General features: G+C 40.8%; 1 protein-coding gene across 1 annotated transcript; it reads right to left on the bottom strand.

Annotated features, from left to right (window-relative positions):
• Positions 1-137: 137 nt before the first annotated feature.
• Positions 138-7,906, bottom strand: LOC104156115 (myosin heavy chain, skeletal muscle, adult-like). The gene is made up of 18 exons (XM_009700253.1): positions 7,886-7,906; positions 6,841-7,083; positions 6,610-6,753; positions 6,360-6,516; positions 5,001-5,028; positions 4,788-4,902; positions 4,610-4,702; positions 4,420-4,483; positions 4,239-4,337; positions 4,030-4,133; positions 3,811-3,949; positions 2,950-3,068; positions 2,703-2,852; positions 2,169-2,339; positions 1,369-1,678; positions 1,144-1,214; positions 354-441; positions 138-259 (listed from the first exon to the last, which is right to left on the bottom strand). Exons 2-18 carry the CDS (start codon positions 7,045-7,047, stop codon positions 138-140), a joined length of 2,181 nt encoding a protein of 726 aa, XP_009698555.1. The 5' UTR covers positions 7,048-7,083; positions 7,886-7,906.
• Positions 7,907-13,799: the final 5,893 nt, after the last annotated feature.

Here is a 13,799-nt window from a genome sequence, read left to right as displayed (position 1 = left end):
AGAGGAAGATAAGGCTATTTTTTCCCAACGAACACACATTAGCTACTGAACCCCACCGGCTCACATATAGTTATTTCTGAATGAACCTATGTGAATGAACCAACGTTGTTTTAATGATGCTGGGAAGTGCAGTGCTCTTACCTCTGTTTGAAGTCTGCATAGAGAACTCTGCTGGGGAAACCTTTCCTGCAAATTCTGATGCCTTCCAGCACGCCGTTACACCGCAGCTGGTGAAGCACCAGTTCATGCTCCATGGCACCTAGCAATTGATAGCATAAATGAATACCACAGTTTCCAGTGCAGAGAGGAACAGCTGTATCAGAGGAAGTCCTCTTTCTGCTTGAACATCTTACCAGGTGTTTTTGTTTCATTTGGGATGATGCAACGGACAAAATGGGGGTGAGTGCTCCGTAGATTGGTCATCAGTTTGTTTAAATTCTCCTAGAGGGACCAGTTAGTAATGTGAGTTTCCTATGTCCAGTGTTTGATAAATTGAGTCCATGGTAACGACTTTATGACTTCTCAAAATTAACTGGGTTTGTTAGGTAAGGTTTCCTAGGTTTTACTTAGGTAAAGCCACAGAAACCAAGTATTTCTTCTATTTGAAGATATTCACCATTTTTAAAGACTGAAATACTACTATGTTGCTATTGATCCAGTGGAAACTAATATACAGTTTCACATTTTCATATAAAGTAATTAACTTTTAGGTTTTTCATCTTCTGCCTTTTAAAGTCAATCTATTTAAGTTTAAAAAAGTGAGTTTTTTTCAAATAAGATGAATATCTGTTTGGAGAATATTTATAAGGAGACTCTCAATTCCCCAACGTATAAACCTCACCGAAATGCAGGAATGTTAAAATTATAGTTCTAATCTGGCCTAAAGACAGAAAAATATAAAGATCTGAATAATATCCTCTCCAAACGACAACAAAAGATTAGATATTCATGATCTTTGAAGACTGAATATTAGTTTTTGAACATGACATATTAGCAATAATGAAACAGATCCTGGAAAACCTGATGTGGAATTTCCAAAGAATTTTACCATCAATAGAGCAAGGCAAAATAGCCTTTTCAAATTTAATATTAGCTTGCCCTCTTTCTTCATGTTACAAAAAGATAACAAATGCAGTACTGTACCCGGAAAAGAGCTGAGACAGTCTGAAAAGAAGAACCCTTCTTCTTGCCACCTTTTTTGCCACCACCACCCTCTGCAAATGGAAGAAAAGAAAAAAAGTATTAATATATGGATGTTGCATATTGGAGACTACAGAACACAAAACAACTTTAAATTTTTAGTGTCTACTGCTTTAATTCTGTGTCAACATTGTTCCACACTGAAAATATGATTTTCTCAGAGCTGACCTGCATCTGCTCCACCATAGTTCGCAAAGAGTAAAGCCAATGTCTTCATGGATGATTTCTGGTACAACCCAATAACAGTTTCATTCAGGGGGTCTTTGTTCTTCTCAAGCCAGCCAGTGATGTTGTAGTCCACTGTACCAGCATAGTGCACCAGCGAGAAGTGGGCCTCAGCCTTGCCTTTGGCAGGCTTGGGCTTCTGGAAGTTGCTGGATTTGCCCAGATGCTGGTCATAGAGCTTATTCTTGAAAGAGGTGTCAGTTGCCTTGGGGAACATGCACTCCTCCTCCAGGATGGAGAAGATACCCATGGGCTGGAAGTTGTTACAACAGACAAGAGGGAGAAACAGATTAGAAAGGAGACATCCCTTGGTTGGAAAGTTGCTGGAGTCAGAAAAGAAAGTTGTTCCCATGCATTTCATGACAATAAGTCAGAGAAAATTAACTAAAACTCAACTTTTTTCAATGTTGCTGTTTCATTTGAACTTATGTAAATGCCTTTGTTGATGGAAAAATTACAAATACGACATTGCAAAATACTATCCTCTCCATAAAACTTCTTTACTGATAGGTACTTACAAAACATAACAGTCTTTTATGTAACTTCATTTTGTAATTGAGAAATGAATACTCTCACCACAAGTCCTGATATATGAGTATGATCTTTAAAAACACTTTAACCCTGTTGACACTTTCACAGGGTATATATTTGAAAAAGCCAGAATATTCTCATATGCTTCTTCAGTAAGTCCTTTGGCAAGTATGGAAGTTCCAACATATAACAGACTTGAACAGGAAGGATACCTTCTCAATGAGCTCAATGCAGGCAGCCAGATCCATCCCAAAGTCAATGAACGTCCATTCAATTCCTTCCTTCTTGTACTCCTCCTGCTCCAGCACAAACATGTGGTGGTTGAAGAACTGTTGCAGTTTCTCATTGGTGAAGTTGATACACAGCTGCTCAAAGCTGTTGAACTGCCAGATATAAAAAGACATGCAACGTTTTCAAGGTTCATTAATAATAGCAAGGTGTTTTCTTGTGCCATCCTAATTCATCAAGGGTGATACTTTAAATAGAAGGCCTCTTCCTGTGTAGTTTTTCGATGCTGTCTCTCTAGGATAAGCTTTTCATTTAGAAAAGAGAGAAGGTTTCAAATTCACTATAATTAGGAGATTAGTTTTCTTTTTTTTTTTTTTTTCAGAGTTAAAAAAGATGATTCCAAAAGCCCTGCCAATAACTGTAGGAAGATACTAACTTCTGTTAAAAATGTGTCTTAAAATTCCCTTTACTCTCAAACGTCCTTGTAATGAAAAAGCTAGGAAAACTCTGTTCCTTACATCAAAGATCTCAAAACCAGCAATGTCCAGGACACCGATGAAGTACTGTCTGGGTTGCTTGGTATCCAGCTGTTGGTTGATACGAACAACCATCCACAAGAACATCTTCTCATAGACAGCCTTTGCCAGGGCACCAACTGCATTGTTCACCTAAAGCAAGGAGAAAGGTTTGGAGGTTACAATACACACCAGAGGAGAATCAATGGGAACCATCAAAGCATGTTCCAGGGTACCGCACTTTTCCTACCTGCTGCACTGTTTGACCCTTGGTCACATATTCATTCCCCACCTTGACTCGGGGGTAGCACAGCGCCTTGAGCAGGTCAGCTGAGTTCAGACCCATCAGGTAGGCAGCCTTGTCAGCAACTAAAGACCAGAAAAAAGAGAGAAGTAAGTATTGGACAATTCCTAAAATTTGATCCTTGAGAGACTGTCTCAGAAGTGCAGTGTTCACTGTTACAGAGTTGCACAAAAAATATCTGAGTCAAAGATACAAAGCTAATTTCTCTCTTGTCTTCAGGATTCAGAGTCTGCAACACTTTCTGAGCTTTGGTTTCTACAAATGTTCTTCAAGAGGACTCATTGCTTTCATCTGTTTTCAGGCATGACTATGGAATGCCACACATTCTTTCTACTTGTATAGGAAGAGGATTCATCGCTCAGAGAGCTAGAGGCACAGATTGTACTTCCTGCTGTGACAGACACTAATGAAACACACATTTCACATCAAATTTCCCCACAGTAGGTGAGGGTGAATAGAAAAACAGTCTCCCATCCTGTTAGGGCTGAGCCACTTCACTATTCCACAATACAGCGGAGATTGCAAGATGTATTCCAACTAAAGTATGACTAATAATGTTACAGGAATTGACACCCATGCCTCCTGGCTCCCAGGCAGTGTACACCAGGTCTCTTATTTATTAAGAAGTCACAGAATAAAATTACAGGTATCATTAGATGAGATACATGTCTCAACTGTCATCTAGCCATTGAACAAATACTTTTTTAGTTTACCTTTTTGCATATTTAAAGCCTGAAATCTGCCTAAGTCCTTCTTTTTTGTGACAAAGGCAATCTCTTTTGGAAAGTTTGCTGAATCTGCTGATACCTTCTGTGCCATCTGGCTCTGCCTGCTCTTCTCTTTGTTTCTGCTTAAACTTCAAGTTCCCATAGTGCATGACAGCCCCTGTCAGCTTGTAGATGGCCGTCTTTTCATCAGCAGTGAAGCCCAGGATGTCAATGGCACTCTGTCAAGAGAACCAGTAAAATAAATGTATATGTACCAGGGCTCGTATTCACCAGATGACCAGTTTGGTAAGTTACTTACATCTGTAGCCATGAGCTCCTCCTGGTCATCAATGCTTGGAACAGTGATTTCACCTTGACTCACAAAGTGGAAATCGTAAGGGTTGGTGGTAATGAGAAGCATGTCTGAAAGCAGGAAAAGAGGAAAAAGAAGCTTACTTTAGCTTTCCAGATGACACAATGATCTATTACTCAATGATCTTCCTTCAAAGCAGTTAATGATCTTCCTACCAATTAGCTCTGGCTTCTTGTTGGAGGTGATCTGATAAAATATGTGGTAGCTTCTTTCAGCCTTGAGCTGGAAAGTGACTCTGGACTTCTCCAGCAGATCTGGCAAGGACGGTAGGACAGAGTTAGCACAAGAACTGGGCAGGGTTAGAAGGAATGGGATCAGGCCAGGAGAGTGTCTTACAAGTTTCAATGTCAGCAGAAGCCAGTTTGCCTGTGGCCCCAAAGTGGATTCTGATGAATTTGCCCTGTTAAGGGGAAAAGGAAGCATTTCAGCCTAGATGCGTTTCAGTGCTGTCTCTGTATGTGAGAATATCACTAGCCCACCACGACTGTTATAACAAGGAGGGATTTTTGTCTAAGCAACAACTTACAAAGCGTGAGGAGTTGTCATTCCTCACAGTCTTAGCATTTCCAAAGGCCTCCAGCAGCGGGTTAGCACTGATGATTTGATCCTCAAGTGTTCCCTGCAGGATGATAATTATTCAGTTACAGTGTTTAGGTTACATGGTAATTACATGTCGAGTGTTCAGTCTGTTCTTGATGACTCACCTGCATTTTGCCTGCCTGCTGCTCTTCCTTCTTTTTGTCCCCACTCGCTGCAATTGTTGCAAAGTACTGGATGACACGCTTTGTGTTCACAGTCTTCCCTGCACCGGATTCTCCGCTGTCAAACCAAAGAGAGAAGCAGAGAGCGTGTGGTCAGGCAGGAGGTCCTCTGGCACTGGGCATCTCTGCAGGGACTAGAGCAGGGAGTGTACATACGTGATCAGGATCGACTGGTTCTCCCGATCTATGAAAAGACAGAGATAAGAGACCTTTTCTTAGTGCTTATGAATAACAAACAACTCAAAAACTAGGAGAAAAATGTGAACTGAAGCTTCCAGAGGATGCAGGGACAGAAGACAGTGAAAATCCCTGGGAATTCTAGGGGGTACCTTTGATGGTCCCAGCAGTACTTCAGGTATTATTAACTGCATCAGTAAAGACATCACTTCAAAGTAGCTTTTGTAGTCTTACACCTTTCAAGATATTGTCTTGTCTTCTCATCAGGCTACATATTCCTCTCCTTCTAGGTAACTATATGTAACAACAATATTGAGGTTGGGCTTTGACAACATGTAAATTCTACTGAAGCTAAACTTTTTCTGAGTAATCTTATGGAAATTCGAAGGCAACATGTACCACAGAAATGTCTGACCAACATCTCACTATTTTTCACCTTTTTTTTTTTTTTTTTAACCCCTATATATACAGAAATTATATATTCCTGAGATCATACATGGACAAGGTTAATTTTTCATGTTTCTATTCTGAATCTATTTCTCAGTTTGTAACAGAAGAATAGGAAAATAAGATCTAAAATCCTGCACATCTTTGACTTCAGTGCTCACATAGGGAGAAATATAAGAAGTGGAAGAGAAAATAAGAGGTGGAAGGAAGAGGAAAAAGCAGAAATAATTCTTTTAAAGTCATTCAATTTAAATACTAAAAGATTATTTTTCTCCTTGACACTGTTCTCTGAGGTTTACTTTTCGCTCTAAGCTGCAATTGATTTACAATTCCATAGATTAATGTAGGGATTACACAGATCATTAAAGGCTGTATATACTTTAGACCATCCATTCATCTTCTGCATCATGAATGCCATAATGACCAAGTGAAGCTGATTTAACTGTTCAATGCAGAGATACTCTGTTTTATTTGTTAGCACTGATGCTTGCAAATTTTAATTGACTGTATACATAATATTTATAGGCTACGTGTGATATTATTGTACTCTCTACTTCTGGCTGAGACTAGTTTAGTGATTAAGATACATAAATCTGTGCATATGTGTAAGATCTTATTGCAGTCAGTAAAGTCTACACAAGAAGATAGGTGTCTTCTTTCCAGTGACTTTACTCCTTCCAGGTTATTTTCATTGGTTTTAGGTCTTTGTTGATTCTAATGGGAACACAGACACTTAGCTCACATAGTCCATTACTGTTAAGTGCATTAATCTTCCATTAATTTCACACACACAATGTTTTAAGTGTTGCACCATATTTCCAGATAATACCCTACATTTCCCGCTACAGCTAGCTCATTGCGAGAACAGTTCGAAGGAAATCAAGCACTCACCAGTCAGCATGAACTGATAGGCATTGTCAGAGATGGAGAAGATGTGTGGAGGGGCCTCCTGGCGCTTCTTGCCTCGGTAAGCCAACACCACCTCCGGGTTGTACACCGGCAGCCACTTGTAGGGGTTGACAGTGACGCAGAAGAGACCCGAGTAGGTCTGCAAGGAAGGCAGACAGCACATTGGCTTCCACTTAGCCTGGCGGAGCAGTTCCTCCCAGCTGCCCAAAGGAAGACTGCTGCTGGTACTTACGTAGATCATCCAGGCTGCGTAACGCTCTTTGAGGTTATATAGCACAGCGGGTTCATGGAGGTGGGTCATCATGGCCATGTCCTCAATTTTATCATACTTGGGAGGGTTCATGGAGAAGACTTGATCTTCTTTCACAGTCAGGGTCTGCCAAGGAAGCAAAAAATCTGTTTATATCAGCTAAAAGCTCAAAGTGGGAATCAAATGCTGATCTGAAGCTTGAGTTTTGCTCACCTCTCCACCTTCAGTCTTGACAGTGACCTTCCCTGATTCTTTGCTCTGAATTGTCCCTTTCACAAAGGATTCTTTAGGATGCACCACAAAGACAGATGTCTTGGCATCAAAAGGCTTGTTCTGGGCCTCAATTCTCTCCTTTTCTGACTTTCGGAGGTAAGGAGCTGCCTCTCCAAAGGCAGCCATCTCAGAGTCTGCAGAGGCCATGTTTGCACTTTATTGAAAGCACGTTAGCAGAGGTGTCTGGTGGGGAAAAAAGTCTGTGGATCACTGAGAAAATCTATCAGTGAGAAAACTCCTTGCTCTGTAGCTAATTTATTGCTAGCTAGTCTCCCAGAGAATCTCTTACAAGCAACCACTGAAATCCACTTTGATTTGAATGTAAAAGTACCCTAGTACCGCTCAAGAGTGAGACTTAGTCTTCTAGAATACATATGCCTTGTAACAGCAAATAGAACATCTTCTGAATATTGACTACAGTTTGGTAAATCACCTTCATGAATTCTGACCAGATTTGAGGTCTTCACATAAAAGAATCTGCAGCCAGAGAAAATTATTCTCTGTTATGGTCCTTAATTATGAGTCACGAATTTTCAAGAGAGTACTTTCTTGTTAAAATATTACCTTGTGTGCTAAAAATGAAAAATTACTTCACTTTTTAGCTCTTCCCTATTTTCAACAGTGTAACCTAAGCAAAAATTGGCAGAAATATAAGAGGATATATGAAGAGAACTCAAGCAGCCGTATAAAAGTCCTGTCTTAGACTGTGGTCTAGGGGTGCATTATTCAGGGTGTTACCTTGGAGAAAGGCTTGTACCCTGGAAACTGGCCAACCCTGTAAAATAGGAATGGCAGTTGTCTCTTATTGCTGCATGGAAATCCAGATATAAATTATAGATACAGACATGCATTTAAATTATATTGAAAATTTCTGTTCACATGAGCAGTCCCTCGTGGAAATGGTTGCCAGAGGCAGGAAAAATGGAATAGAGTATTGCAAGGACATTGTCCTCTTTCTTCAAGCTCGCAAAATGCGTGCACTTACCTTGAAGCCTTTCGTGGAGACAGGCCAGACTTGTCCCTGGGAGATTTTATAGCGTCTTGTCTGCGGATGCTGCAGATGCTCCCCCTTTCTTCGGTCAAAACATTTCTGGCAAACCTTCTTTGGCAAAGCATTGTCTGGCAAACTAAGGGCATAATTGTCATTCGATTTGAATGATATAATTAGAACATTTTTATATCTTACTGACTGTGAATACATCTATAAATAATTTGTCAAGAGTGTTAAGGAGAGAATCTAGACTACTCAAGGCACTTAGAGAACTTGGATGCAGGGACTTACGGTTCCTCTTGCTGACTTTCTCACCGATTTACTGCTTGACCCATGGCAACTTCCTTGGTATGCTTATACCACAACTTTTCAGTCATGCAGTGGGGAAAATAACCTCTATGATGCTTTAGTAAGACATGCATGGAGAGGAACAGGAAAAGTATGTAAAAAATCAGCAAATAAATGTTATTAAGAGACACTTTTCAGTGGTATTTTCTAAAAAACAGAAGGTAAAAATGTATTACAACTGAGGTTTCTGTACAGGACACTCTCAATAGCTGGGAGAGTTTGAAGTACAGTGAGTTGAAAGCCTGAACCAAAGTAATGGGAGACTCTACTCTGAAATGGAGCTCTTGAATAGATTCCTGAGCTGACATCTGACTTATCAAATTAAAACATATACTTGTGCATGCATAGATAGTATATGGTTTTGTGCATATGTCATATGAAAAATGATTCTCCAAGAAACTCTGCTGTCTCACTATTCACGCTCTTATACTTTTTACTTGCATTTGACGTATGTTTCCTCCTATTATTGTCTGCATAAATAACTTCACTTCTGTCAAATCTGAAGTTCCAGAGGCTCCATAGCCCCTCCCTACCTACAGCTCCCCTAAACAACATGCCTTACCCTGCCATGCGTGTACACACCATCACACATATCACCTCAGCATATAGTTCCAGATACTATGCATTCTGATAAATCCTCAGTCTAGCACTGCTGTGCCATCAAAATATGCATATTTACACATTTGCAGTCTAAGAAAAATCTTACAACACAATACTGGCTGTACCAGAGCATTAGAGGTAGCAGGCAGTCTTGTGTAATGCTGACAGTATGGGAAAAGGAGATTAGCTGGTAGTCCAAGAGACTAACTGATCTAGTAATCACTTAAGCTTCTTCAGATCCTCCAGTTTTGAACACATTCTTCTTCTGGTCATTTGCATTTCAGTCATTAAAATATCTCAGTGGATAACACAGGGAAGAGGTTAGAAAAACAGTGTCTGGGGTCCAGTGTAATATACAGCATTAGAAGATGCTCTGTGTTGCAGGAGCCCCTTCCAAGAGTGTTCTGGCATCACAGCACCCACATTTTGGGCCCCAGACTGGAATCCAAACCCTCATCCCTGAGGTCACTACACAAGTTATGGGGACAGTTGAACATCTCAGAAGCCTAGTCTTTGCACAGCGATTAGGAAGAAGGGTTGCCCGTTACCAGACGACTAGTGTGGTAATTTTGAATTCTTATCTAGTGCAATACAGTAGTGTGGAGGGCATTTAATATCTGATTTGATCATAAAACCTTCACAAAATAATTCTTCATACAGGAATAGAGACCTGTCAAATTTCCTTGACGTTCAGCTGCCACTCACAGATGGAGAAAGATGAGGCATTCAGTTATTGGCAACATATACTGACAATGGCTTTGTCTTCTTTTTTGGTTGAACAGGAGACTCATACCAAAGAGATTGCACTCAAGAGAGGTGGAAACTGTGAAACTGAATTCCTTCCAGCTCTTGCCATGTCCAGCACTGAAGTCCTGTGTTAATATTTCTCTATGGTCATACTGTTCAGGGAATTCATGTCCCTCAAGTTTCCTGCTTCAGACCCTTCACCAAGTCTCTCCTCATTTCTTAACAGCTGTCATCTTGGGACAGTAACACAACTGCGATTAAGAGAGGACTGCTGGATTGCTAGAGCAATGAATGTAACACCACCAGCAGACCACAACTACTCCATACAGAATAGGCAAATGTTATTTTGGGTTATAGTACCAAAACTATATTTGTGGATGCTGACAGTGAGTGCTTCATGAAACCACTAGCTGGGTTGTGAAGGAAAAACACTGTTGACTTACCTGGTTCAAATATAGCTGTGAACATACTTGAAAAGAAAGCTGTTTAAGAATTGGTCTATGGCAATACATGTAATAAAACATCCTTGGAGGCATCAAAATAGCCCCAAAAAGCCAATATGATTATGTTTATAAAGTGCACAGAAATAAGGAATCAAAGGGAAGCAGTTTAGTTTTAGTAGCCTGAAGACCACTTAATGATACCATAGTGGAGGTCCAGGGCAAAGGCATGCTAATTATCAGAAAAGAACAGTTACTTCATCACAGAAGACAATCAGGTTGGTCAACCATGACTACTTTCCCTGGTAAATACATGTTGGCTGTTCTCAGTTATCTTCTTGTCTTTCACATCCTTAGCGATAAATACCAAGAGTACATATTCTGAGATCTTTCAAATAACTAAAGTGAGACTGAGAAGCTTACAGTTTCACTGATCCTTCTTCCTACCTTTTTTAAGGATGGGCATAACATTAGCCTTTTTCAAGTCATAAGGGACTTTCCTGTGTGTGACCATTTTTCACCAATGATAAACATAGGCCTTGCAATTACAAGGGCAAACTCCTTCAGCATCCTTTGATGAGTCACAGCCAGCCCCATGGACATGAATACATCCAGCTTCTCTTAGTAATTCCAGCTTCACTAAGTAGTAGGTTAGGATTTCCCTGCTGTTGGTTACCCCTTTCCTTCTCAAACTCTGTTGGAAGATGCAGGTGCCCGGGGACAAGTTTTGCCTATGAAAACTGATGCAGAAAAGGTGCTGCATACTTAAGTGCTTTCTGTATTAACTCTCACTAGGTGGTTTCCCACATTCAGCGGTAGACACATATTTTCTCTGAACTCCCTTCTGCATCATCCATGGAGAACTGTTATGCTTAATGCCCCTAAGTGCGCAAGCAATGTTTTATACTCCTATTTTGTTGCCAGTCCTTGCCTCCACCTCTTATATACTTTTGTGTTTTAGTTCAAGTTTGCTGCTTAGCTAAGATGAAATTCCCAGTCTTCCTGCAGAACAAGGTAGCTCATTCCTGAAGTCTCAATAATTTTCCTTTAAACTCTAACCATCTCTCCTAAGCAGTCCTCTCTTTCACAGCTGCTGCCAAGTGTGTTCTAACTAGCAGTTCCTTGAATATAACGAATTCTGGTTTTATGAAGTCTAGAGTGCTAATTCTGTTGCTTACCTCCCCAGCTTTCCACTAGATTCTTCACTTAGTCATCATGTGGTTGCTGCAACCTGAGCTGCCCTCTGGGATTATATTTCTCACTAGTTCATCCCTGCTTCCAGTATTCAGCATCGCCCATCCAGTATTTACATTAGGATGTTGTCATTAGTGCAGTCTAAGAACTTCTGACATTCCTTGCCCAGTGCAGTTGCCCTCCCAGCAGGGGTCCACATAGCTGAAATCTTCCCTAAGGCAGAGGAGAATTCCATCGTTCTACTAGTTGTAGAAATCTTCCTTCACTATTTTGTCTTGGTCAGATGGTCTGTAACAGACCTCATCACAACATCTCTCATTTTCCTCCCACCTCTGATGGGATGTCTACAGTTTCACGCTAAAGCTTTGCACAATCAAGGAGCATTTTAAAATAAAGCATAAATCGTCCTCATCTTCCCTGTCTATTCTTCCTAAAGAGTCCATATATTCCCATGACTATGTTCTAGTAGTGCACACTATCCCATCGTATCTCCATGATTCTGACCATGTTCCCCTTCTCCCTTGCAAAATTCCTACATTTGCAGCTATTCCTCTGTCACTTCTGGGCTTAAGTCACAGAATCACAGAATTATCAGGGTTGGAAGGGACCTCTGGAGATCATCTAGTCCAGTCCCCCTGCCAAAGCAAGGTCACCCACAGCAAGTTGCACAGGATCATGTCCAGGGTGGTTATGAATATCTCCAGAGAAGGAGACTCCACAACCTCTCTGGGCAGCCTGTTCCAGTGCTCTGACATCCTCAAAGTACAGAAGTTCTTCCTCATATTAAGATGAAACTTCCTGAGTTTCAGTTTGTGCCTGTTGCCTCTTAACCTGTTGCTGGGCACCACTGAAAAGAGTCTGGCTCCATCCTCTTAACAGCCACTCTTAAGGTATACAAGTATTGATCAGATGTCCTCTCAGTCTTCTTCCCATGATAAAGCTGATTTCACACCCTTGTCATCAGGTTAGTAGTCTCATTGCAAAGATCTCTTTCCTTCTTAGTCCTCAAATATAGATGTCCAAAAATCTAGAGGAAAACAAAGACGAAGTTGCTAAGCTTCCAAACATGGTGTGGAAGCTCCTGCTCAAAAATCCATTTGGATATCACAGGACTGATGGCTATACTGGACAAATCAGTAGCAATTAGAACAGAGAACATAGTTAATGGACACAGGAAAAAGTGACTGACTTCCACGTGTATTTGTAAAGGGAAGTGTTACTTCACAAAACTGCTTGCTTTTTTGAAGGCCAGATAAAGCATGTAGATTTAACTATCAAGATTGCATCTGTAATGCTAAATAAATCTGCTCCTGAGTGCAGTCTCTGGTATCAGGCAAAATGGTGCAGGATGCCTTGCAGCCACCCCTCAGTATCTGTGACCACCAGAATTGTCTGGCTGCATCAGCACTGCATAACCCTTGACTTGGGTCTCTGCTGTTTAGCAAATAGCTACTTTCATTTTCACAGCAACTAAATAAAGGATAAAGCCATAGCTTCTCCCCTGAAGTTTTTAATAGGTGATGTTAAAAGATGGTATGGAGGGAAAATTGTAAACTGCAGCACTGGTGTCTATGTGCATGTTGTTCACAAAAATGGAGCATTAGCTGTCAAAGCAGTTTTCAAAGGGAAAACTCCTTATCCTTTGGACTAGATTTTGAGGGATTAGAAATGGAGAAAATAGATAGAAAAATGTGAGAAAATACGTAGAAAAAGACTGGAAGGCCAACATGGGAAGTTCAGAGGAACTTTCAGGAGAAAACAAGACCTAAACTTTTACCCTCTTCTCCAGATGTTCTTTCTGGAAGATAATGATTATATTAATTCATATTTGCAGGTAAACTAACTTGAAGAATTTTCTTCCACAGATAGAAAAATCATAGTCATATGGATACTGAGATAGGTGTCTTGCAAAAAGCTCTGGGATACACACCATCTGCTTTGGATTTGTTTTATTTCATAGAGATTATCAATTCCACCCAAGTCATAAATTTCTGTGACATGGCCTATTGAGTATTCGAGCTTCTTGCAAACGAGTATGTAATTTGAATTACCAGATCCAGATTCCATACAGATATACCTCCACAGTTCTCAGCGAGTTAGGCCACAGAAAACTGGCCAGTTTCCTCTTTCCAAGCATGGGGCAGCCAAGACAACACCTGTGCTTGGGAAGAGGGATCTGCCAAAAGAGTTGGCTATGTCCTGATGCAAAACAAAGAGGGAAATGAATCCTGCCAGCCATTGACTTTCTGCCACTTCTGCTTCCATCCCTACAGGGCCTGGAGTCCACTGGGACTAGAAGCAAACCATAGCAGAGTCCGAAGAGGCAGAATGAGAGAAATCCCTGGATACAGGTGGTCCTGCACAGACATACAGTATGGGCAAAGTGCTGGAATGACAACATCCAGGCATGCTGAAAACAGATCCTATCCCATTTTCTGTAAGTCCCTACAATGTGATTTCCCTTCCCTTGCGTTCAGTGAGCATAAGCTGGGGAGAAAGAGGAGCATTCATGAGCATAGGTGAAGTGTGAAAGTGGAGCATTGTCAAAGGCTCTTGAGTTTGTGGCCCAATGCAAACCT

Source organism: Cariama cristata, unplaced genomic scaffold (assembly GCF_000690535.1).
Source record: "Cariama cristata isolate BGI_N322 unplaced genomic scaffold, ASM69053v1 scaffold1865, whole genome shotgun sequence".
NCBI classification, from domain to species: domain Eukaryota; kingdom Metazoa; phylum Chordata; class Aves; order Cariamiformes; family Cariamidae; genus Cariama; species Cariama cristata.
The sequence above is the reverse complement of the archived record's forward strand: the minus strand, read 5'-3'. Positions and strand labels throughout refer to the sequence as shown.